Genomic DNA, 27,339 nt, shown 5'->3' with positions numbered 1-27,339 from the left:
CACGCTGCAAGCCACAACTTTGGGGGACCGTTCCTAAAAAAAGCTCAGCAACTCTGGGCAAGCTTTCCTGCACTGGGTACCATTTGACCCTGCTACGCCTCTGCTTCTTTGGTGATCACTCGTCGCCAAGTAAGATTGTCTTCCATGAATATGGTCTTAATGGTGTGTCCAAAAGTGACTGGATCCTTCCACAGTGGGGACAGTTTTTCGGGCGGGAGTTGATCACGGTGAGCGTTTGCCAAATGTGCCTTCCTCTTAGCTCATTTCTCCCTTTTGTCCTGAGTTTGGGCTTCTTCAAAGTCCATGACATGTTTGCTAGAGGCTATTCTCTAATTGGAGTGTTTGCAGGCCAGTGTTTCCCAGTTATCTGTGTTTATACATACTGCATTTTTAAAAGATTTGCCTTGAAAGCATCTTTAAATCTCTTTTGTTGTCCACCGGCATTACACTTTCCATTCTTAACGTTGGGAATAGGGTCCTGAATACCAGTTTCTGCGAACTACAAGTGGACAGAGTACTACAAGGACGTAGCCAGGATTTTTATGAGGGGGGTACGATTTTGTTAGGAGGGACAGTACCTCAGATTTGTATTGATTGTATTGATTTTGATTGACTTAGGGGGCAGCTGTCCCTTCCCCAGCTACGCCCATGGAGTACTATTGCAGGCTTCCCATAGGCATTTGGTCAACCACTATGAGAACAGGTGCTGGAAGAGACTGGTGCTTCAGCCAGACTCAGCTTAGCTCTTCATTTCTTCTTGTCCTTCACTTTGGCTGAGTGATGGGGAGCTTGTGTTTCTTCTCCAGATGTTGTTATGCCACAGACCCCCCCCCCCCATGAATCATACTGGGCAGGGGTTGGTGGGTGTTGGGAGTCTCCGGGAGGGTGCCAGGTTCTGCTTCCCTGCTTGTGCATGTTGGGCTGCAATCCCATGCAGTATTGTTAAAAGGGAACAGGAAGAGCACTTGTTTCCAACTAGATGTGTACTGTACAGGGCTATGCATAAAGCATGCCTTGAGCCTCAGCGCCAGTCGTAAGAGCCAACGACTAGAGCAGCGATCGGCAAGGTTTTTGTGGCTTGGGCCAGTTCACAGCCCCACAGACACTGCAGTGCACGTATGCATGCATGCGCAAATGCTATTTCTGGCGCTCCTTCCAGTGCAGAGGTGTGCAGGAGCTTCCTGCAGCCAATGGGAAGCCAGCCAGCATCGCGGAAGGCGGTCCCCGCTCTGCTCTGCAGTGGTTTAGTTCAGTGCATGGGAGCCAACTGAGCCAGTGGCGTAGCGTGGGGGGTGCAGGGGGGCCGGCCGCACCGGGCGCAACATCTGGGGGTTAGGGGGCACAAATCCACGGGTTAGGGGGCGCAAATCCATGGGTTAGGGGGCGCAAATTACTTGCCTTGCCCCGGGTGCTGACAACCCACGGTACGCCACTGAACTGAGCAGGCGGTGGGGGTTTCCAAGCGGGCAGTGAGAGTCCATGGGCCAGCTAAATGACCCCCATGGGCAGCTTGTGACCCATGGGCCTTAGGTTGCTGACCCCTGTCCTAGTGGCTGAGGTCCTCCCCAGTAAAAGATTTGAGCCCCCCTAAGTTAATGGTCATTGCCATTCAAATGGTTCTAGTTACAGGTAGGTAGCCGTGTTGGTCTGCCATAGTCGAAACAAAATTAAAAAAATCCTTCCAGATACGTATCTGAAGAAGTGTGCATGCACATGAAAGCTCATGCCAATAACAAACTTAGTTGGTCCCTAAGGTGCTACTGGAAGGAATTTTTTTATTTCATTCAAATGATGTGTGCGTGCGGCATCATGTGATTGCTTCAACCTCAACATTTTATTCAAGGTGGCATCCCTGGCATCAGTGGGCCTCTTCACGCGTTTGCAATGATCCTTGCCCCCTTCGTTTGCAAGGATACCTGCATCTCGTTCTGACATCCGACCAGCTTCTCTGGCAACATGATTTCAAGCAATGTGCCCCCCCCGGGGGGGGGAGACCTGCCCAACTTTGCCTTATGCGTGTTTTTTGTTTTAACTTTTAAAAAGAAACCCCACACAGCTCTTTCAGCTGCATTCATTCCTCTCGTCCTTTCAGACCCCATTTCAGAGCGGAGTCCTTTCATTTCCCCTCTTTCTCCCTCACGAGGGAGCAGCTCTGCTGCCGCCGCCGCCGCCGCCGCCGCGCCGGAGAAGAGGCGACGGGGCGGAGCGGGAGGCGAAGGGAGCTCGCTGGGTTTCCTTTTTTTCCCCTGCCCGAGCGGAGAAAGATGGCGGGGGCAGGCGCCGGCGGGATGGAGCTGAGGGAGCCGACGGGGCTGCGAGGCTGAGCTGCTGGAGGAGGCCGCTCTCGGGGGCTGCTGGGAGGCCGAGAGGGAGGAAGGAAGGGCGGGAATTTCGCGGTGGCGGCGCTCTCGCTCTTCCTCCGACGAGAGGAGCCGGCGGCGGCGGCAGGGCTCGTCCCGGGGCCCGACCAGGGGTGTGGAGGCGGGAAAGCGAGAGGATGAAGAGCCCGGCGCGGCGGCCTTGCTGCTGCTGCTGCTGCTGCAACCCGGGGAGCCGCCCCACTTGTGTCCCACCAGGCCGGGCCGCTCGCTAGTCCGTGCTGGAGGCGGCGCAGGGCCGCCCGGGCGCCGCGGCCGCAGAGCAGCTGCTGGAAGGGGAGCGCTTGCCGCCCAGGCTCCGGCCCCGCGGGGCCATGCCGTGGCTGAGCGGAGGGCGGCGGCGGCGACAGCAACAACAGCCACCGCAGCAGCAGCAGCAGCAGCAGCAGGCGCCGCCGCCGCCGCCGCAGCAACAGGCTCCAGCCGCTATGGGGCAAGGGATGGGGCAGCCGGCAGCGCCGCGTGGCCGGGAGAACTCGGAGCTGCCTTTGCCCGCTGGCTGGGAGGAAGCGAGGGACTACGACGGGAGAGTCTTCTATATCGACCACAACACCCGGCAGACGTCGTGGATCGACCCCCGGGACAGGTCAGGAAGGGCGAGGAGGCCCCTTTTCCTCCCTCCGAAAGGGGGCTCCCTTTAGCAACAGCCCCGCCGGCTCCTGGGACGGCCCTTGCTTGAAGGCTGCGGGGCCTGCAGAAATGGTCGTCGGAAGGGAAGGGAAGGAAGGGAAGGGAAGGTCTCGGCTCCGGGAAAGAGCATCTCGAGGGGCCTGCGATTTTAACTCGGCGCCAAGGGCCATCCCCCTTTCACGCTCTTTCCCCGAGTCGCCTTCCTTCCTTGCAAGTTTAGGGATGGTCGTTCCCGGTTCCGGGGATAACACCGCAACTCCATTTTGTCCCGTGTCATTATTTTGGGAGGGGAGGCTGGCGAGAATAGTGTTGAGCGCGCCTCATTGTTCTCACTCACAGGAGACGGGGCGCGCGCGCGGGGGGGGGGGGGCATTTTCTCCTTCGCAGTGCCGTGAAGCCAGGACTGTTTTCTTTCCTTCTCCCTTCAGTATCTTGTTTTAGCAGATTGTGGTTTGAATTCCTATACCTCTGTCTGATAACAGCAACGGATTCTGACCTAGGTGCCCCTGTAAATCTTTTTTTTTTTCTGCGTGGGAAGGATTGCCTCTGTTCTGAACAGTAAATTAGTAAGCAGGCAGGACTTAGCAGTATCTCAGCTTTGCATGGGTAGTGTTATTAGGTTGTTTTACTTAATAAGAGTAGAAAATCCCCCCTGCCCCCAATATTGCTTAGGTGTTGTGTCCTGGACCTAAAATCTAAAACAACGGTATTGCAACAGTTCATTCTGGCTCTGTTCTGTGACATTTTGTTTCTTTTGGAGGTTATGGCAAATGCAGCATTTTTAAGGCATACCAGCTTGTATTCCGACATTAATAAGTATTGTTACTAAAATTGCTTTGGGACCAATCAGTATCCTGATGTGCCTTTGTATATTTCTTGAATGAAGCTTTAATCATCAAAAAGCAGAAGGGTTCTTTGGCTCCCTCTCTGTAATAGAAAGCTGTCAACTTCTTTTGCTGAAAAAAAACCTTTTCCAAACCTCTAACATTAAAAGCAAAGGTTGTGTTGGTGCATAAGAAAAAACTCGAGTCTACAGTTACATAGTACCTTTAATAAGAACAACCAAAAAGGTCACAAACATGTTACTTTTAGGAAACTTAGAACAAGTTTTAAAAATGTTATTTCTAAGCCTGAAATCCTATGCATTGTAACTTGAAAGTTTATTCTGTAGAAATTAGTAGGCCTAACTTCTGATAAAATATGCATGAAATTGAACTGATAATAGTATTTAAACTTAGGCACTATTAGTACCAGTGACAAAAGAAGCTAAACACACCCTCTTAACAGTTGTCAGTGATTTCATGTAGTGAGTTTACTTGTCAAAAAGCTGCAGGTCTTTTTTTTGTCTAGAGCCAACATGGTTGAATGGATAAAACATTGAAACTGAGTCTAGAAGACTGGAGCTCAAACTGCATTTCAGCTGAAGACTTGGGATGAATTGTAATCACTTATTTTCCTGTGTTTACAAATTAGAAAATAGTAACACTTTGTACAGTTGCATGATTGAGATGATGTTGCATTAAGTTGCTTTACACATGGGAAGTGCTACAGAAAACATGTTGCTACTTACTATGTCTTTGAAAACATCATGACTAGAGTACTGTGGTGGATGCAAGAATGCAAAGTTTATTTTTATAGCTTTTGACATTGATCCCTGATCCCTGTGCACACATGCTAAAAATTTCATTCATATTTATTTGTTTGTTTTATTACACTTCAAGGGCAGCAAACATCAAAGAAACAATACAGCACAATCAAAATTAAAATAATCATAGTCATGTTTGGAAGATCACATAGATGCTGCCAAAGCATTTATGAATTAATGTTCTGTCAAGCATTTTTTTTTTGTATTTTGTTTTAAAGATCTTGCTCCTGTTTGTGACTATTGTATGCTGGTGCTAAAAGGAAAATAGAACAAGCAATATCTTCTGGCAGAACTCCTTAACTGTCAGCAGGATTTCCCATGACGGCATGTGGGCTAGGGCTAAGACTATGATTCCTGTGGTATATGCAGGCAGAGTTCCTATTTTATCACATGCTTTTATGGATCCTACTAAACTAATTATAACCATGTTTGCCTAGATAGATCAAAGAAAAGAAATATTTGAAGGGAAAAAATGTCAGGAAAAGACTTGTTTCAGAAGGAAGCTAGCTATAATATGCTTTTAATGATCTATTTGAGAAATACTTGCAGAGACAATTCACCTGCCTTCTTTTGAGATGCATACTGATTAGGGGTGCTGTCAAAATTTGCTCCAGCCTGGTTTTGTAAACTAACTTCCGGATTTTTTAAAAGGTCATCTCAATGGACAGGCAAAATTCCAGGACACAAACACACATGGATTGGGGGCAGGTGTTCTGGTTGCCCTACTCCTAGCCTCCACTAGCCCTCCCCTCCCTTCCCAATTCTTAATCTTAAACGGGAAAATTGGTGAAGAGCAGAGAGAAGGAAGTTCCTCCATCCGCTTTTTCTGTCATCTTGATACTCACTGTAGCACATAAGGACTAAAGTAGTGCTGCATTTCAGAACTTAATAAAAGTAATAGCAAGGGCTGCTGCAATGGTCCCAAGTGCCATTGCTTTTTCAATTCCAATTCCTAGCACACTGCATGTCAGGAATGAAAAAATTAAGGAGAGTTCACCTGTAGCTAATATCAAGTAACGGAAAACTCAGAGTGGGTTGTCCTGAAGTATTCTAGTACCCTGCCATCCTTGGCAAACAGGGAATTCTGTTTTGTTGCATGTCTTTTTACAACATCTCCATGATCCAGTTGGTCCTCTTTTGATCTGCCTGAGCACCTTCTGAATGTTTTCCTACTGGGAAGCTCTTACTTTCCTTTTGCTTCATTGGAGTTCTTCAGGAAAGTGTTCTTGGCCCTCTCCACTTCCCTCTGCATTTATGAGGAGTGGTGTGCCTACAAGCTGGGTCAGGCCATAAAGCAGTTTGATGAGTTCTGCCAACCCAGTAAGTTCAGTCACGGTTTCTTGTCTGCGATCTGAGTCTCCATCACAGCACAGATCTCAGATGAGAAGTTCAAACCTTTCTACTCTGCCCAGTGCAACGGTTAAGAAATTGCTCTGTTGTAGCACAGGGCTGAGAGGAGACATTGAAATACCTCTTCTCAACCTATCACCGTAGTGGGGGGTTGCATGTGTGCACCTGCGTGTAATTATGAGAAAGAGTCCATATGACCCTTGGAAGGTTGGCTGAGTTTTTGAATGCATCCCTCTGGCTGAAAAGTGTGAGCTGCCCTGGCTGCATGTGCTGCCTGAGTGGCCTGCCCATGTCCCGTGATTTTGTACCACCTATACACTGATGACACTTCTACTACAGTGGTGCCCCGCAAGACGAACGCCTCGCAAGATGGAAAACCCGCTAGACGAAAGGGTTTTCCGTTTTGGAGGCGCTTCGCAAAATGAATTTCCCTATGGGCTTGCTTCGCAAGACGAAAATGTCTTGTGAGTTCCTGCGGGTTTCCCCCCCTTTTTTTCCCCTTTTCCTAAGGCACTAAGTCGCTGATCTGCTGATAAGCTGCTTAACAGCTGATCGCTAAAAGCCGCTAAACCGCTAATAGCGCTAATCCGCTAAGCTGTCAATGGGCTTGCTTCGCAAGACAAAAAAACCGCTATACGAAGAGCCTCACGGAACGGATTAATTTCGTCTTGCGAGGCACCACTGTACTTTGCCCCCAAGCTCTCGCCCTTCCCCAAGTTTCATATCTCCAGCTGCCTCTAATATTTCCACCTAGACATATTTCTGCTTTGTTGTCATTTTCCAAGCACTTATTTCCTTTGCTCATTTTACTTACCCATTGAAATATTGAGCAGGCATGTAGCAGAAACTGCTTCCTGTGCTTTCCACGTCTAGTTCATTGTCAAACTATGGTGTGTTTCCCGTTGTAAAAACATGGCTGTTGCTGCTTGATTCAGCAAAAACAAACAAACAAAAAGCAACAACAACCCTCTGGGCCTCACCCTGGTCATATCTTTCCTTGATTACTACATAATTTCCTCCTCTGGTTTTCCCTTCTCTCACCTGGGTCTACTTCTTTTTCAGCAACTTGCTGCCAAAGCATTCACCTCTGTTGTTGCCAGAATCATTCACTACCTCTTTGTAATGCCCTTCCTTAAATTCTTACACTGACTTCCTGTCCATTCCTGAATCCTGTTCAAGCTTCTTATCCTTGCTTTTAAAACCATGTAGGCCTTGCCTTCTTTATCTCTCTAGTTTTCATATAAATCTCCATCTGTTCCCTTATCTTGACCACCTATTGCTCCCCTAAGCCATCTGAAGTTCTTCACAGATGACGTTTTTGCTGTGTTTTATGCATGGAACTGTCTTCCAGAGTGCCAATGTGCTTACTTCTCCTTCAAACCTATCCTTTCCTTTTCATTGAAGCTGTTGGTACAACTCACTGGCCTCCAAATGTTGTTATAACGAAATCTGAATAACTTCAATAATTAAGTTATTTTCCTGTTAACCCACTGTTGCTGTTGCTGTTGTTTTATACTCTGCCCATCCGGCTGGGTTTCCCCAGCCACTCTAGGCAGCTTAGAGCACATAAGAAATTGTAAAACATTAAACATTAAAAATTTCTGGATACAGAGTTGCCTTCAGAGTTGTCTTCTAAAAGTCAAATAGTTGTTTATTTCCTTGGCATCTGATGGGAGGGTGTTCCACAGGGTGGGCACCATTAATGAGAAGTCCCTCTGCCTTGTTCCTTGTAACCTCACTTCTTGCAGTGAGGGAACCGCCAGAAGGCCCTCGGAGCTGGACCTTAGTGTCTGGGCTGAACGATGGGGGTGGAGATGCTCCTTTAGGTATACAGGACCGAGGCCATTTAGGGCTTTAAACATCAGCACCAACACTTTGAATTGTGCCCAGAAACGTACTGGGAGCCAATGCAGGTCTCTCAGGACCGGTGTTATATGGTCTTGGCATCCACTCCCAGTCACCAGTCTAGCTGCCACATTCTGGATTAATTGCAGTTTCCAAGTCACCTTCAAAGGTAGCCCCATGTAGAACGCATTGCGGTAGTCCAAGCGGGAGATAACTAGAGCATGCACCACTCTGGCGATACAGTCCGCGGGCAAGTAGGGTCTCAGCCTGTGTACCAGATGGAGCTGGTAGACAGCTGCCCTGGACACAGAACTGATCTACAGCTCCATGTACAGCTGTGAGTCCAAAGTGACTCCCAGGCTGCGGACCTGGCCCTTCAGGGGCACAGTTACCCCATTCAGGACCAGGGAGTCCTCTACACCCACCTGCCCCCTGTTCCTCCAAAACAGTACTTCTGTCTTGTCAGGATTCAATCTCAATCTGTTAGACACCATCCATTCTCCAACCACCTCCAGACACTCACACAAGACATTCACTGCCTTCACTGGTTCTGATTTAAAAGAGAGGTAGAGCTGGGTATCATGCACATACTGATGAACACCCAGCCCAAACCCCCTGTTAATCTCTCCCAGCGGCTTCATACAGATGTTAAAAAGAATGGGGGAAACGACAGAGCCCTGAGGCACCCCACAATTGAGAGTCCAGGGGTCTGAATACTCATCCACCCAACACCACTTTCTGGACACGGCCCAGGAGGAAGGACTTAAACCACTGAATAACAGTGCCCCCAGCTCCTAGCCCTTCTAGCTGGTCCAGAAGGATGTTGTGGTCAGTGGTATCAAAGGCCACTGAGAGATCTAGCAGAACTAGGACACAGCTTTCACCCATGTCCCTAGCCTGCCGGAGATCATCAACCAGCACGACCAAGGCAGTTTCTGTCCCATGATGAGGCCTGAATCCAAATTAGAAGGGATCTAAATGGTCTGCATCCTCCAGGCAGGTTGAGTCTGGGCCCCACCCCCTAGGCCAGGTGGAAAGGGCCTTGCAGGGAGTGTTCTTCATCGCTTGTTTCCATCACTTTAATCTGTAGACTGCTTTTTGTAGATTGCTTGATCGTGTGACCCTCATTCTATTTAAAATGCCATGTGGCAGTATACATTTGTCATATTATTATTTATATAGATTAAATTTTAACAGGCGCTTGCTTTAATAAGATTACATCTGTTCTTGTTCGATTTTTTAAAAAAGGAAAGCTGAGTATGTTGTCATTTAGAAACTAGTCATAAACCTTTTATCTACATTTCCAAGAAAGAATGTTTGTGAATATTATGCATTCCTATGAAAGAAGAAATATCTGTGTGTTTTCCTATACTGAATTGTGTTTTCATAACTGGAGAGCTTGAATATCAGCCAAAACTACTTTACCAGAAATACGCATGGAATGTTAAGTAAACCCATGAAATGTTGTGCTTTTGTTTTTTACAAAACAGTAAAAATGTGTGCAGTTTCTTTTTGTATTAATAATGAACGAAGGGCACTAGCCAAATTTTCAAATAATTTTAATTTTTCAACACAAACTTTGTTACCAAGTTTTCCATGTTTAGCTCTAATAAACAAATCTATGGCCAGGATTCAAATAACTACTTGGAGCATCTTTAGTGGGACATTTTGTTTTGAAAAGCAGGTCTTGCTATATCACTGTTTTGCTGAAAATCCTTGTGGTTTCAAAAACAGTTTGCCCTGTGGCATAAGGAACTGGCATTTGAGAAGTGTAATATAAAGTTCGTTTGGATGTATAGAAGGCATTGCAAGGTGTTTTTTTTTTAAAAGATTCTTTCAAATTGCTTCTAACGTAATTTAAATACTCTACCAACCCACAAGCTAAACCAGGAGTGGGCTCCCTTAGCTCCTGACAACTGGCGACTCATTTTCTTTTGCAGCCTGAAAGTAAAAATGAAGTCCAAAGCAAAATGTTTCTTTGCAGGCATGGCTTGGGTTCCAGCTGCATCTCACCAGGATTTGAGGTCACTGCCGATCAGGTGATTGATGTTGATTTCAAACCGCTTTTGGCAGGGATGAGCTATGAAATTCCATACACACACACACACAACGCCCCCCCCCCCAATATTACACAAGTACTGATAGCTTGCTAACACACATTAAATAATTGAAGGTTGCACCAAAATTCAGATGAAAATAAGAACCGTCTTCCTTGTTTGCAAACTGAATGAAGATGTTAGATGATGGCTTAGTGTATTTAAGTACCTGCTTAATTTGTAGCTGATACAGCTCTCTGTGTGGAAGTACATGCTATACAGAGCTATGGGCTTGGAAACCTCAGAAGCTTCTCTTAAAACTTCAGAAGTGTGAAAGTCTCTCAATGATAAAAACAACCTTAATCAGTAATACTTTTAATTGGCAAAATATGCGTAGTTTTCAACTAAATAAATACATGAGCAGAGTGACTTCACTTGTACAACAGGACTTTTTATTCCCTCTCCTTCCAAATTTGCCCCCCACTGTCCCCAAACATGCTTCATATTTAGGGGGCATGCAGGAGGAAGAGAGGGGGAAGAGTCCAAGTGAAGGTCATTCTGCTTACACCACTTAACACAGGTCTAACCAATGTGGACCTTCCAGATCTCCACTTGCACCTCCCTGACTGTTGATAATTCTGATTGGGGCTAATGTGATTGTAGTCCAACACATCTGGAGGGCACCTTGTTGCCTACCCTGGTCTCGTATGCTAGTGCATGGAACAGGAGTTTTACTTCTCTCCTAACTGAGGTTGTTGGGATGTAGAAAACTTGGCCGGATGCAGGGTACCAGGAGTGGAGTGATGTTTGACAGGACTGTGAACTCAGTTCTAGTTCAGTGGTACCTCCGGTTTCTGTAGCTGGAGGTGCCTGCTCTGCGCATGCGTGTGGCACAATAGAGCGTTTCTGCACATATGCACAGCGTGATAGAGCGCTTCTGCGCATGCGCGTGTGGCGAAACCCGGAAAAATATTTCCAGGTTTGCCGTGTGCACGTCCCAAAGGATATGTAACAAGAGGTGCACGTACATAGAGGTACCACTGTATTGAAAACAAATTTCTGAGTTCAGTTTGTGCTTAGAGTACGGTTACCAGACATCCACGTTTCCCGGGGACAGTCCCTGGATTTACAAATCAGTCCCCTAACAAAATCCTGTCATTCCTATTGAAGTTGAAAAGTTTCCCCAGATTCACTGAAAAAAATCTGGTAACCTTAGCTTAGAGGCACCCTGTTCCTTAATGCTGAGAATTCTGTTTTATCCCTTTTACACCTGTTTCTGGTTAGTTTATCCTGGGGTTCTAGTAAAACGTAGAAGATCCTGCCAGTGTGCCCATCTCTGCTTAAGAGGATGGAGAAAGAGATGGTGATATATGACAATTTAATACAGCTGTGGATTAGATGATGAAGAACATTTTGCACAATTCCAGCTCCCTTTAAGTGTCATTCTTGTATATCCAAACTGTTTTGCAATGGAAATCATTCTTATTCTGGACTCCTTTGTGCTAGGACACACTTCTCAAATTCTCATATGCCATTCAGGCACGAAACTGGTTAGGGAACTTGTTGTGAAAGTGGTGATTAATTTGATATGAATAACTTTATCTGTCATTCTGAATTTCACTTGAATATCCTGCTACAACATAGGCGAGCTTACAAAAACTGGTATGCAGTATTATTTGAGTTGTTTTCTCCAGTTCTTAGGATTTCATTTGCAGATAGATTCTAATGCTATAGCTAGATGACTTTTAAACTTAATTTTTTTAACTATTTAGTACAATAGACATACTTCAATTTCACCATCAAATAATGTGTTTCTGTGCTTCCTGTTCCTTCTTTTTAAAATAATATACTTATGTAGACATTTTTAGCCACTGGGCCAAAAAACAACAAATAATAGTATCTTGAAATAGTACCAAGATTTCAAAAAGCAAATAAAATGACATTTTTAGCTCTTTTAAAGATTCATTCTCCTTGGCGAATTCTCTTTGTACATGCTCCTTTTCTTTTACTGTTTTTGGAAACAGTTTTCTTAGCATTCAGGCTGTACACACAGCAGGGCACACTACTGAGCTTTCTCTCCTGCTGTGTGTAGAACATTTTAATGTGGGACAGAGACTGAAGACAAGAATCTCTGTCCTTTTTCATACTGAACTGAGTAGGGCCTACTTATGTAGCCATTTATAAAACCAGAATCCAGTAAATTTTCCCGTGTGCTGGCAAGAGGGGAGGGAAATTGCGTAAGCCTGAGATGTATCTCTGCCTTGGCATATGTACAAGCTAGACATCAAAGATTTGTGTAAACTTGTCTGAATATTAAATGCAAATTTAAAAAATAAATAGGCTTTGATTTGACTTGAATGCTTAGGTTACATGCTTCAATATTTGATAATCTATTTTTGTTAAGATTCACATCAAGCTGTTCATTTGCCTATGTCTTGTAAGCTAAATGAGCACATATTGGGTTTTGCAAAATACTAAAAGGCCTGGAGACTGCAAAATTATTTCATATAGGTTTTGCTCTGCAGGTTGTACTCTGAAATTAGTTTATAAATGTTTCAGAGGATTTAGACATATGGACAAAGTTCATGTATAGAAAACTGCAGTGAAGATGAGCCATTATTAAGCAGAAGGATGTTTTAAAGTTGAGAATCAATCACAGAGCATCTACAGTTCTGGTCTGGAAAATATGTGTCTGCCCATGGAAATGCATTTATTTTGCTTTTCCATGAATAAACCTTTCAAAATGCAGGATTATAAATTTGTAGCTTAAATATTCTTTAAGTATGCATAAATGTATATAATGTATATTTAAAATACACTCTTGGACTTGAAAAAGCTCTGTGGTGTCTACTTTTGGCGGAGACAGAAAAATTAATGAAAATATTTTAAAATGTCTCATGTTTGTCACTATTTTTTTATTATCTAGGATGCCAGCATTACTCCCAGCTATTTATAATGAATCCAGCTATATATATTTTACATGCATACATCAGAGAAATCATAGTGCTCATAATATGGGAAGATTTCCATTTTTTGTTCTACTTACACTGAAACAGCTTTACGCTACGCTGATTTTGAATTTTGAAACCAATTGCTTAATAATTGAATATATTTATTAAGAAGAGCCTTGGCATGTGTTTTATCTGTAGATTCATGTTAATTTTTTATTGAAGAAAGAGAACTATTCCATATTGGAAGGTTTTCCCACCCTTTCTTTTTCTGTAATTTTCTTTAGCAGGACAGATTTGTTCTTTCTGGTATTCAGGTACTATATGTAAAAGAAAGTCCAATACAGCATTTAAAAGTTGTGGAATGAAAGGTATGCTTGCTCTAGTTCCTTCAGGAAGAACAGCAGACTACTTTCCATGTATCGGACAGCTATATACATACTGTTTCCATTTCCAAATCAAAATATTTCTCCTTCAGTTGGTGCCTTGGCAGTGGTAAGGAACCTTTTTCAGCCTCATAGGCTGCATGCCAGTGGTGGGTGGGACCAGAAGCAAAAGTAGAGGAGCAATGAATGTGACATTTACCTTCGCACAGAGGTTTCTATATATACACATCCACCTCCTCCCCACATACGTAACTCTTCTTCATCCAAGCAAGCAAGAGGCACCACAGTTGAATGGCTTATTCCAGCAAGGAAGAAACATTCAAAGGTGAGGGCAGGCAGGTGAGGGTGTGCTGCTTGAGCAGAGTCCCCTAGGTTTGAGGTCCTCAGTGCCTATCTTAGAGAGTACTTGCACGCTGGAAAAAGTACTTTTAGTGAGGCAGTTAAATAGTTGTGGCAGGCATTTTGATCCTGAGCTATGCTTTTTATTGCTAGGCATAATCACAGGCATTCACTACATCAGCAGAAGTCATAGCTTGCACAGATAAGACGCTTTGTACTTCTGATGATGGCAGATGCTTGTAAGTCTGTCTGGATAAATGAATTGCTGCAAACCATGAGCAACCCAAAATTATTGACAATCAGAGGCTAGTGGATATCTATCTACAATAGCTGCATGGCTTGGGCCAGGGACCTTGTGATGTCGGACAGCACTGGGTCTGGGACAGAACCCTGCGGCAGCCCATTTGTCACTTCTTTCCCCGATGACAAGGAACCATTGGAGAGCATTCTTTGGGTTTGATCAGTCAACCAGTTACAAATGCACCAAATAATAACACTGCCTGATGCGGGCGGCGCTGTGGGTTAAACCACAGAGCCTAGGACTTGCTGATCAGAAGGTTGGCGGTTCGAATCCCCGCGACTGGGTGAGCTCCCGTTGCTCGGTCCCTGCTCCTGCCAACCTAGCAGTTCGAAAGCACGTCAAAGTGCAAGTAGATAAATAGGTACCACTCCGGCGGGAAGGTAAACAGCGTTTCTGTGCGCTGCTCTGGTTCACCAGAAGCGGCTTAGTCATGCTGGCCACATGACCCAGAAGCTGTACGCTGGCTCCCTCGGCCAATAAAGCGAGATGAGCGCCGCCACCCCAGAGTCGGTCATGACTGGACCTAATGGTCAGGGGTCCCTTTACCTTTACCTTTTACACAATAATATCATGGGAGACTTCGTTGAAAGCCTTACTGAAGTTAAGATACATCACATCCACAGCATTCCCCTGATCCACTAAGAAATAAGATTAGTCTGGCATGACTTGTTTTTGAGAAACCCGTGCTGACTCTTCGTAATCACAGCATCCTTTTCTAATTGCTTACATACTGACTATTCCATTAATTGATTAGGTGTTTTGATATGAACAGCTTTCTCCAACTCTGTATCGTTATAGACAAAAAAGCACTGCCCTAACATTCCTAGCTGCATATGCTGCATATCGTTAAGAGAAGCTGGTAAGGTGGAACAGTATTATATATATATATATGTATGATGTATTGGTAAAGTTCGCAAAAGGATTTTAATTCTGAAACTAAATGTTCTATGTCTCTGGATTTATAGCTGATATGACATAAAAACATGTTGGTATAAGGGTGTTGCCAGTTAAAATATTCAGCTGTTACAACATTTCCATACTGGCATCCAATTTTAGTACACCCAGGAAATAATTACTGTATTTTTCACCCTATAGGACGCACTTTTTCCCCTTCAAAAATGAAGGGGAAAAGTGTGTGTGTCCTATGGGGCGAATACAGGCTTTTGCTGAAGCCTGGAAAGCGAGAGGGGTCGGTGCGCACCGACCCCTCTCGCTCTCCAGGCTTCACGAAGCCCTGTGCAGCCCTCTGGAGCCCGGCGCGAAGCTCCCTAGGCTTGCGGATAGCAGGCTGTTCTGGGGGCTGGGGTCGGGGAAGCTCGGGCTTCCCCTGCGCCAGCCCCATGCCTGGGGGGGAAATAAATTTTTTTCTTTATCCCCCCCCCCCCAAATACTAGGTGCGTCCTATGGGGCGAAAAATACGGTATGCAAATAGGAGTACTTGACCATATTTTGGATGCGGTGTGCTCAGTGATTATTTTTTGCATGAATTTGTCTTGGTACGGAAACTTGAAATTTTATTGCTATCATTTGAAAGAGACTATGACATAATGCTTGATGAAACCTTTGATGGAAAGTGCTATGCATAGTATTTAATTCATTTGCTGGCCTTTTGTACCTTTTGGTTAAGAATAAATTTAATGTTTCTAAACTTGCAAATTTACCTTGTCAAACTGTCAATTTTAAGATTTCTGTATAATGAGTCACAAAATGATGACCATAGCAATAATAATAATATACCCCGCCCTCCCCAGCCAAGGCCGGGCTCAGAGTGGCTTACAAGCAATAATAAAAACAATTTGAATGATTACAACTTAAAAACAAAATTAAAATACAGCATTAAAATATTGAAACTTTAAAATATTAAAATGTAGCCTCATCGCAGGAGGAGAAGGAAAAGAAAAAAGAAAGAGAGGGAGAGAATCAAATTGGTTCCAAGCCAAAGGCCAGGCGGAACAACTCTGTCTTACAGGCCCTGCGGAAAGAAATCAGATCCTGCAGGGCCCTGGTCTCATGAGGTAGAGCGTTCCACCAGTAGGGGTTTTTGTAGCTGTGCCATTCTTAACAAAATGTATCAGATCTGAAAAAATATTGTATCCCTGAAATATGTTTGTGTTTAGTTCCAGTTAGCGTAAAATTTTTCATATCTTCTCACAGTGATGGAACCTTTGCAAGGGCCATTTTAGGGTGCGGATATTATTTCACTATATTGTACCACCTCAATTGTTTGATAGCATTGCTAGCTTGAACAAAAGCATGAGCTTTACATACAGCTAGCAGTTCCTAGAGAGGTACACAGTAAACTAGAATTCCACCCATCAAATGGTTTACCAAATTCATTAGTTCAAATTGAAGTACAAATTGCAGTGTTCAAATATCCCCAGGTGCCAGGCACGTTTTGTGTCTGGCGCAGGTCCAATTGCGACCACGTGAAGATCCCTGGATGCCAGGTTGGAGACTGATATCTCCATCTGGCTGGCCCCTCTCCAACTTTCTTGAGCAGGTAAGCAGAAGGGCTTATTTATTGCATCTCGGACCCAGGGCCATGCCTACTATGTGGCCAGGTTGCCTGGGAAGTTCATGATTATCATTGGCACACACCATCTTAATATAACACTGTCTTTACCTCTGACCTATCCTTTCTCTATCTTCCAAAACCTTTGGAAGATAGCTGAAGGCAACCTTGTATTGTGACATTTTTAACGTTTGATGTTTTATTATGTTTTTATGGGTTGGAAGCCACCCAGAGTGGCTGGGGCAACCCAGCCAGATGGGTGGGGTGTTGTTGTTGTTGTTGTTGTTGTTGTTGTTGTTGTATCTTTCACCCCCCTTTTCTTCAAGGAATACCTGGCTTACCCCACTCCTTAATTAATCCATACAATGATTCTGTATGGTAGGTTAAGAGGCTGTGGCTGGCTCAAGGTCACCAGGTGAGCTTCATGATTGAGTGGCACATTGAACATGGATCTCCCAGGTCCCTAACCACTATACCACATTGGCTTCTGCTGTAGAGGAGCTATATAAATTAAGTAGGCAGTTTTACATAGTTACTGGAAGGAGTTTTCTGTAGGTTGAGGACTCTCAGTGAAATACTTCTATGTGGGATATGCTATAGAGATTTAAGTTCTTTCATTTATCATTCTTCCGGCAATGTATAGCTCACAGAAAAATGCCAACAAGCAGCTGATGTCTAAGGACAAATTTTGTTTGTTGGTAATCACTACAGAATAGAGTTCTTGGTACTGATCCTATTTAAAATACAAACATAGGAAGCTGATATACTGACTAAACATTTCTGAAGTTTGGAAACTACAAGGGAAATAATCAGAGGAAACGGAAATGTCTATTTTAAGCTTAATGATACTTGGATTGAGGGGGAGAGTGGAGCTGGCGGTGGGGGAACAGAATGGAACTGTGGCTAATATTGGATCCTATGAAAATAACTTCTATCTGTAGAAGTATTATGGTTAGTCATAAATTACCACTTAGAATAATAGAATCATAGAATTGGAAGGTTGGAAGGGATCACCAGGGTCATCTAGCTCATTTCCCTGCAAATCAGGAATCTTTTGCCCAACATGGGGCTCAGACCCACAATCTAGAGGTTAAGAGTCTCATGCCCTATCGACTGAGCTGTGTTGATGCTCCCTAGCTTAGGTTTTTCAGTGGATTTCATTTTCAGCAATGTTCTCTATGATAATGTAAATGCATAATTGTGATGGTATAATTAGTTGAGGAATGTAGCTCCTAGTGGCTGACAACATTTTCGTATATTTAAGAATAATAATGTTGAATGCTGGAAAAGTAAACCATTTTTTCCCTCATGAGGTGCCAGTGGAGAAAAGTAGATGAACTTGGTTGTAATGGTTCTAGGGGTTGCTCGTGCGTAAACCGGCGCAACACCTGGCTGGGTTGCCTGAGTGAACCTTTTCTGTCCGGACAGCCACTCACCCGTGGCTGTCTCAATCGCTGGCAGAATCTGTCAGTGGGTGTTTCTTGAACTTCTTCCAGCAAAGAAGCTCTTTGACGCCTAGTCTCCTCCTACTCTCCCTGTGCTGAAGCCTTCTGCGCAAGGAGGGTGTAGGCAGCGGAGGACCCTTACTCTCCCCGCTGGTCCCTGGCAAGGAGTCATGGGACTGCCTCGCCAATTCCCCCATCTGCCCCCCTTCTCCACTGGTGCTATGCTGATTCTCTTCCCCAGAAGATGGGCTGCCTCTCCCCATCCCAGGACGCTCTCTGGGACCCCTCCGGAGCCCGCTCTCTCCCTCTGGCCCTGATGGCAGTTCCCTGACATTGGTATTACGATTTCTTTTTCTCCTTTAAAAAAGCAATATTAAAGTTTTGAGCCCAGATAATACCTGCTCCCCATTTCAGAAGCCAGAAGGGGGTTCACTAGGATTTTCAAAGGATGAGATTCTTGAGCCCACAGGTCAGCTTTGCAAATTACAATATTTACTAGCCCACATTTTTTAAAATGAACCCAGTGCTACTGCATATCTTCTGTGGAACAATTATTAACTTGTATGAGATGATTAGGCTAGTGACTATTTTCAGGCTGACTGAGCAGCAGAAGCTGAATATTTTATTGAAACAAAAAATTGCAGACAGGCTTCTTTTTCATAGTTAATACAGGTTTTAGAATTCAACTTTTAAAGGTTCAGAACTAAGATTACTTTTATATAGATTTATTTTAAGCACTAGAACACAATTTGCCCAAGGTTAGAGATTTTGAAGTTCCATTGATTTTAGTGGGAAAGGTAAGAACATGTAACTTCTCTTTTAATTTTGAACTTTAAAACATTTAATTTTGGTTGGATTATGTATTCAGTATACAGAAAATAAACTAACAATAATTGTTTAGCTAATGTCAGAATAAAACCAGAGTGGTAACAGTTAAGATGTTTGCAAGTGTACATTTATATATATTTTTTGCATCTATAGCTAGTAAAACTTGAATCTTTAGAATCTAGAAAGAGGTAACTAACTAGTTTTGCTCACTAGTCAAGCTGTTAAGATGTGTGCATTGTTATATTTAAAATAGTGGATGATTTATAGTCCTGTTGTTCATCACAGATAGTTAACTTTTTTGTGGAATAACTGATGTTTGTTACCAAAACATTAGAGAATTCAAACATTGTCTGCAATATTGTCAAAAGTTCTTAACACTGAAGAGGTAGTTCTGTTCTGCACTACTTACATAAATTGGAATTCTAATAGAGATATACATTGTTAGTTTTGTTTAATACTTGCCTACACAAGAACATTTACAACTGTGTTAAAAATGAAAGAAAAATAGGCTTTGTGTTAAGTGGAACGTATGTTAATTTCATACAGCATGCAACATAAATAGCTGCTTTTTTTCAGCTGGCAGGGTTTATGGTAGGCACATTCAGTAAAGCAGCTAGTTGGAGACCAACAAATGTGCACTAGTTCTATTCATGAATATGCCTAGATATATATGTGAAGCCCCATTGTGGCTTACATGGTGGGTGTTGTAAGTTGATTGGGAACAGTGGAGATCCATAACAAGCTATTAGCAAGGATTGAGACAATAAGCCATAGGTGCGTCCATTATGTGTTTAGCATTTGTATGATCCTACTTTGGAAGGAAGGTGGAATAATGTGTACAGGTGGAACAATGCATATTTATGTAGTAACAGCTGGCCGGATTCTTTGGAAAACAATATTGTGCCCATAACAGAGGCATAGCTTGACTCTGGCTTTCCTCTTAAGTCTGGAATGTATTGGAATGTATTGCCAGACAGGCTGTAGTTGCAAAGGTGAAGGAAGTTCTAATAGTGCCTCCAGCACTGAAATGTTACTTGAGAAAAAAAGCACAGTAAGCAGCTCTTACTGTGAATAACTTTACTCCTTGTTTCCCTCTTCTGATAGTGTAGCTGCCAAGTTCACAAAAGAGAATATTTCAAAAATGTCAAAGACTTATAAAATCAGAAGCCTAACATTTTGTCATTGTGATTTATGCATACCTTTATATGGACAGTAAATGTGATACAACCAGTAATTCATAATATAAAAATACAAATGATGTTGGGGAATTTGCTTATTAAATATTTGAGCTAGTATGTAACCTATGCTTAATAACAGAAAAGTTTTACCTTTTAGTTCTTCCAGAAGCAAATGTAGTGTTAATAGTGATGCAACTTCAATCTGACATTGTTTTTTTAAAGATAGGTGTATTCTTTTGTTCCATTTGTGTATTTGTTAGAATTTTATTAGTGAAGACATGTCAAAAACTGTTGCCTTTCTTGGCACTATCAAGAGATAATCTTGATAAACAGCCTGCACGCGCTGTCACTTTGGAGCCTCTTAATTAAACACTTCTCAAAATACTTTTGAAAACTGATGTAGCAAATCTTTTGTCTGTCTGGGTATCTGTGTGCAAGAGAGAGCTGCAGGTTGCTTCAGTAGCTCACAATGGCATCTCTGCACAGGGCCAATTATTCCCTCAATGAGAGCGAGCATTTGTGGTGAGTCTGCTGACTTGGTAATTTAAAATAAGATTTGAGTTGCTAGTCTTTGGTTAAAGGATTTCCCATGCAGATTCTGCAGTATCCTTTAGGCTTTTTTGGCTGCTCAGCTGGAATGCCAAGCAGTGTGATGAAGGCTGGCTGTGTCTGAATGCGATACGAAACCAGGGACGAAACCAGGGACGGAGAACTTGTGACTCTTCAGGTGTTACTGGGCTCTCAAGTTTCATTAGCCTCAGCCCCATGGCCAGTAGACAGAGATGACTGGGACTGTAGCCAGCAACTTATGGAAGGTGACAGGTTTTCCATCCCTATAGTTTATAGCCTCATCTGATCTCATTGTCCCCTGTCTTCCTCTGCAGAGATTGGTTTGGGTGCTTTTGCTCCTGTTTTTGCCTAACCACAGCTTATCACCCAAATTAACAAGCTGTAGTTTAATTATTTTTTAAAAAAATTAACTTGAAATCATGGTTTTAAATTTAATATTAACACAGTGAACAGGGAACTGACTGGAGAAAGGAAAGAGAGTGGAAACAGCAAAGTGTCTTACCAGGTCAGTCAGTAAACTATTGAGTAGGGTAGAGATGTAGTGAGTGACTTGCCAAATAATAGAAGAGGAGAAATCTAGTCCATAGTGGAGACCTGGCAAAACCATAAGAGACCTATTGGGTTTCTTTGAAGTCTGGTTTGAACAATACACAGACACCCCACACATCTGGGGTAGAATTAGGCAGTATTCCTTGCAGCCGTGAGTAATGGTGAATCCCAGACACTCCTGAGTTAGTGGGAAAACATGATTGGGAAGTTGAAAACAAAATACTGTAAAATCAATTACCATAATGCAGGAACTTTGAAACGCTGTAATTCTTTCTTGTGGACAGTAGGTTCAGGAAAGATTTCTCACTTAGAAAGGAAGAGCTGAAATCATTGTTTAGAGCAGGAATGGGGTGAGCATCCAGCATGTGGCAGGTTGCTGGTTCCCCATCCCTGATGTAGAGCAACAGAGATTTGTATCATGACAAATAAACCAATATTCCTACCTTTGTTGTAATTGTCAGGCTGGAGGGATGCTTGCTAATTCTCCCCAAGCCTTTGACAATGTATGTGAGTCAATTTTAAATATGAAAATATGCAATTGGAAATGTTCTTTCTGTTTTTTACTAGAAAAGTAAAAAGTTTCTAGTTGTTATATATGTCTTCTTTTAGCTTGAAACTAAAACTTGCAAGCGTTTTCTGCAAAAATGTATGATGTGAAAATGCTTGAACAATGTTGATAAATCATATCTGTCCACAGCCATTGTTACAAATACAACTGCATGTAAAGGCTCAAGTTGATGTATGTTCTAGGTTTTGATGATGTGAAATTAGGGTATTTTACAAATGACTGCATTTGTTATAAAAAATCTTTAATGTCAGTAAATGTTTCACTTCTAGATTTTAAAAGAAAACAAACTCACTTTCTTGTGCATTGATATTTCTAAAACAAAAACAAAAAACGAACCATATACTAGGCTCAATTTGTAATAGCAATGAATTTCAATACAGTCCTTTTTGTTAGAGGAAAAACCTGTAGGGCTACATACCACAATAATTAAACTGTTAAGCTTAGAATGCAAAAAGAAAATCTTGCCTCTCTTGTTCTACAAGATATCTTCCAATATCCACCTCTTGAAATAGTATGTGCTTCATCCAACCAGTACTAACTTCAATGTTCAAAGTCTTGGTGCAGGAATGGGGAACCTGTGGCTTTCCTGATGTTGCTGGACAAAATCTCCCATTATTCTCATCTTTTGGCCAAGTTGGTTGTGACTGATGAAACCTGGATTCCAACATCAGCAGCAGATGCACAGGTTCCCCATCCTTGCTCTCTAAGGCTTTCCCCAAATTATAACTTCTATAGGCAACTGTAGTGTCACTTAGCTGAACGCTTCACTTTTAACCCATTTCCATTTTTCATGCTATTTATAGGATTACAAAGCCATTGACATTTGCTGACTGTGTTGGCGATGAACTGCCTTTAGGATGGGAAACTGTTTACGATCAACAGATTGGTGTTTATTACATGGACCATATCAATCGTAAGTAAAAGGATTTTTTTATATAAAAAAATGCCTTGGAACTAATGCAGTTAATTTTTTTTTTAATGCACCCATAAGCCTAAATGAATGCACACAAGTAATTTCTATAGAAATGTATTTAGGAGCACTGTATTGGGTAAGGCTAAAACATAATTAAACAGTTCTGACAACATGAAATATGTTAATGGCTCCCATGAGCTCAGGTTATCTTTGTGTAATTTGATGTAAAGTTTCTGAGATATAAGGTAGCTGCATTTGACGGAGGTGTGACAGTGAAATAAGATGGACAACCTTTATAAACACAACTGCGTGGATCTGCTTTCATGGCTCAGCGTAATTCGTTTCTTCTGAAGTTATTTGAAAACAAGAGTGGATGTTTCTGAACTCTTGGAGGTGCAAGGAAGAGGCTCATGCACATAATGCTAAACTGTGGTTTTTCGTTGCATCCAAATCAGGCAGTTGAAGGCTAGACCACATATTTTAGAAATAACTGTCTTCAAATTAGAAGTCAGTATAGATGTGGAGGCCTGCCAGTTTTGTAGGTTTCAAATTGGTGTGTTAGTATGATGATTATGTATTTTGCCACCTTACAAATCTGAACACTTTCCCTCCCTTCGTCAGAACTCACACAGATTGAGGACCCAAGAGAGCAGTGGAGAAGAGAGCAGGAGCGCATGTTGAAGGAATATTTAATTGTTGCCCAGGAAGCACTTAATGCCAAAAAAGAAATCTACCAAATTAAGCAGCAGCGTTTTGAGCTAGCACAAGAAGAATATCAGCAGCTGCATAAAATGTGTGAAGATGACAGTCGCTCTTATGCCAGCTGTAAGTTTACCTTTAATCTCCAAATGGTTCATATTTGAATGCTGGGCTTCTATGTATTTCTCCCTAGCTGGATTAAGAACTTCATTTGCAAATGCTTCCTAAACTGCAGCAGTTCCGCCTCCTTGATTCAATGACTGGGGCTGTGGAGCCCTTTTTTAAAAAGGTTGCAATCTCACTGATGAGCCCTCTTATTTCACAAAAGAGCTGTTAGCAGGGATTTTCAGTTTTTAAAGAGTTATGCATGTGCAGTGGATCGGAGCCCAGACTCTGATTCTGTTGCTTTGATTTAAAACGCTTTAAGGTCTATGCATTACGTGAAGAAATTCTGAAATCCGTAAAGCTGATGTTAGACCTTTTGTAAATCCTTAAAATGCAGTTTTGTTTTAATGGGCCCGCACTTTTTAAAACTTAGAAAGTATCAACTGCTGTTCATTTTAATATGTTTTGAGTGATACTTTAAATGTTTTGTGGTTTGTATTTGTATTATTGTATGTTCTTAACCAGGGGTCAGCAAACTTTTTCAGCCGGGGGCCGGTCCACTGTCTCTCAGACCTTGTGGGGGGCCGGACTATATTTTGAAAAAAATAATGAACGAATTCCTATGCCCCACAAATAACCCAGAGATGCATTTTAAATAAAAGCACACATTCTACTCATGTAAAAACACACTGATTCCCAGACCATCCGCAGGCCGGATTTAGAAGGCGACTGGGCCGGATTCGGCCCCCAGGCCTTAGGTTGCCTACCATAGGTAAAAAGTTTGCAGACCCCTGTATTAACCACCCAGGTTTCCCTTTGCAGGGAAGGGCAGGATCCAAAAGTAAAAATACAATAAAAAATTATAACAGAAAACTGATAATTTTGTTTCCATGTATAATCTTCAAAAATTAAGGGCCTAACTCGATTCTGTGTACAGATATGTGGAACGATATCAAGCAGGTTTTTTGTTTTTTTAAAAAAGAAAAGCTGCTTCAGAAGGCTACTATTGGGAACATTTGCTTTTATTAGTATTGCCTTTAAATAATTCATTGATTTATTATTTTCTGAAAGCTGTCTTAGTCAAGCCAGTTTTACACTTTGCAGGCTAAGTTGAAGTTTCTGAGCTTTATTAAGAAACCATCTTACATGTGGAAAATTTGAGAAACATGATATAATGCTGTTATTTATTCATCCTGTCTGTGGAATTCAGACTATGATGGCGCTATTTAAATTATAAATGGTTTGGATCAAAAGCAGTCAAGTCATGTTAGGTTCCATGAAATAATGTGAAAAGTTAGCAATACCTAACTTAACTATCATTGATTCAATAGGCACTAAGTGAAACTAACTTGCTCCAGGTCCAGTCCAGTGATGAATTTGCCTCATGCAACTTTGTGTGGCATGAAAAGCTTGATTTGTATATTGTTGAGGCAGGGAATATATGCACAACGAATTGTTTATATCTTCAGTGTGGCTTTCAGTTTTTATTTGGTTTAATACCAGCCCTCCAAATATGGCATTGCAACTTTTTCTCTAAACTCTAGGGATTTTAAATATCAGGTAGTGCTCTGTTGGGTGAGTGCTATTGTTAAGCTAAAAACCAACTACAGTAGTACCTCGGGTTAAGTACTTAATTCGTTCCGGAGGTCCGTTCTTAACCTGAAACTGTGCTTAACCTGAAGCACCACTTTAGCTAATGGGGCCTCCTGCTGCTGCAGTGCCGCCGGAGCACAATTTCTGTTTTCATCCTGAAGCAAAGTTCTTAACCCGAGGTACTATTTCTGGGTTAGCGGAGTCTGTAACTTGAAGCGTATGTAACCTGAAGCGTATGTAACCCGAGGTACCACTGTAGTATGTTTTGATCTCCCACTTGTGCACCTGTGAATTAGGGCATCAGAGTATTTAATAAAGAGAAAACTTATATTACAAGTTAAAACTTCAACTGTGCTGGCAAACAGCATTTTATCCAGTATCTAAAAGGTCAGGAATTCAAGTTTTACACCAGGGCTGTGATCCAGAGGGTCCTTTTGTATGTGTGATGGGGGTGCAGGGTATGAGTATTCTGCCTGGTGAAAATTAAAAGAGAAAATCCTACAAATTTGAAGCAGCTCAGTGATCAGTATTATTTTCATTTTAAATTATCACTCATGGCACGTACCTTTTGAAAAATCTAACAGAACTTCTATAATTCTTTAACAAAGTGCACTACACATCTCTTGTGAGAGGTACATGGCACCAAACATGTCGGAAATAGAATCAGGAAAAACAATTTAGTTGTAATTGATGCTTTACAGTATGAGTCATTCTGTTTTTATAAAAAAAAATTTCCATAGTTTTCAAAACTGACAGTAGAAAATCAGTAGCTTGATTTTCTTTAGCTATTGAAGCTTACAAATACGTATTTTAATGTTTGTTTGGCATAAATATTAGAGAACCAAGGCCTGTATTTTTCTTCATTAATTTGATTCCTGAGCCCAGAAAAATACATTGCTTGTAACAGAAAGGTTTAAACAGAAACAGCTTCCTTGCTTTTTCTTAAAATATGTGTAAAATGCTATTTTACTTCTCACTTCTGAAAATGCTAATACAGAAGGTGATTTTCCTTGACTGAATGTTATTTTAATAAGCTGTTTAACATACATATCCTTTTTTCAGAACCATGTACTATTGAATGCAATATAGGCTTGCATTAATTTTATTTCTAAAGATTAAATTCTACTATTTGCACTGGAATACAGTAGTTGTGAAAAGCTTGCTATTTACCTTTTACCAATATGCCAAATGGCATTGGATAGAATCTTAAAAGCATTTAAAATACTTTCCTCTTTCATACATACTATAACAACTGTATTGGTTGTTTTGTTAGGTGGGACAGCGACAGTCCTTCCTGCTCTTAGCTGTATCTCATAGCGGAGATACATATTAATCAGTCTAAATCTTTAAATTAAATTTATGATTTGTACTATGAAAAACAAATGGCATACACTTGCCTCAGTGTTTGATTTTGCAGGAACAAAAGTATTACAGTTCATCTAGCAATGAAGGTTTTTCAGGTAGAAGAACAGTCATTATGCATATAATCCAAATTATGTGTGCAGATATCAATGAGATAAAATAGTTTCCTTGGCCCATTTCTTTATCTGGCATGTGTAACTATGCTCCCTAGTTTGTTTGGGTGAGCCCAGGTTTAGTGTTAATCCAGGAGCAGTTCATATGGCTATTTAGGAGATGGATTTCATTACAAAGTGACTTCTTCCCTTAATATTCATGTGGTAAAGCTGCTATGTGTATTATTATTATTGTTATTGTTATTACTGCTACTACTACTCTTTGCATTGCCTACTTGTCCTATGTGATAAGGTGCCAACAATGTGAAAGTACAGTATCAAAATCATTTAAAACCTTTTGCAATAAAAGAATACAGTCATACCTCAGGTTGCGAACACTGCGGGTTGCGTGTTTTCGGATTATGGACCACACCGAACCTGGAAGTACTGGAACGGGGTACTTCCGGGTTTCGGCGCACGCGCAGATGCACAAAATGATGTCGCACGCATGTGCCGAAGCGCTGAATTGTGTCAAACGCATGCACAGACTCGGCGCTGTGGGTTGCGAACGTGCCTCCTGCACGGATCACGTTCGCAAACTGAGGTATGACTAAACAAAATAAAAAAATTTCCTTCCAGTAGCACCTTAAAGACCAACTAAGTTAGTTCTTGGTATGAGCTTTCGTGTGCATGCACACTTCATGCACACGAAAGCTCATACCAAGAACTAACTTAGTTGGTCTTTAAGGTGCTACTGGAAGGAAATTTTTTTATTTTGTTTTGACTATGGCAGACCAACACAGCTACCTATCTGTAACTGAGGTATGACTGTATGGTGTTTCCTAAAAAATATGTTCCAACACACATCAAATGCCTTCATATGATAAAATTACAAGTACTGTGTCCTCTAAACTCAGAATGTTGGATCCAGCAACATACAAGCAACATTCCACCCCCCGCCCACTCCAGAATGGCTCCAATGGATTTCCTAACCTTTTGGAGTAGATTTTGAGAGGATGTTGCAGGGGAGAGGGAAGGGTTGGTTCCATTGTTCAAGTGGAATTCTT

General features: G+C 42.1%; 1 protein-coding gene across 2 annotated transcripts in view; it reads left to right on the top strand.

Annotated features, from left to right (window-relative positions):
* Positions 1 to 2,242: 2,242 nt before the first annotated feature.
* The window catches only part of WWC3 (WWC family member 3), a 62,223-nt gene continuing 37,126 nt past the window's right edge, over positions 2,243 to 27,339 (top strand). Inside the window, exons 1-3 of one of the 2 annotated variants that reach the window (XM_079972490.1) lie at positions 2,243 to 2,964; positions 22,312 to 22,421; positions 23,043 to 23,246. In XM_079972490.1, the coding sequence (XP_079828616.1) occupies positions 2,693 to 2,964; positions 22,312 to 22,421; positions 23,043 to 23,246 (586 nt within the window). In that variant the 5' untranslated portion in view covers positions 2,243 to 2,692. The remainder of the gene's footprint in view (positions 2,965 to 22,311; positions 22,422 to 23,042; positions 23,247 to 27,339) is intronic. The other variant, XM_079972489.1, reaches the window with a different exon arrangement.

Source organism: Podarcis cretensis (genome assembly GCF_951804945.1).
Source record: "Podarcis cretensis genome assembly, chromosome: 4".
NCBI lineage: Eukaryota > Metazoa > Chordata > Lepidosauria > Squamata > Lacertidae > Podarcis > Podarcis cretensis.
Note: the sequence above shows the minus strand (reverse complement) of the source record. Positions and strands in the feature narration are given on the sequence as shown.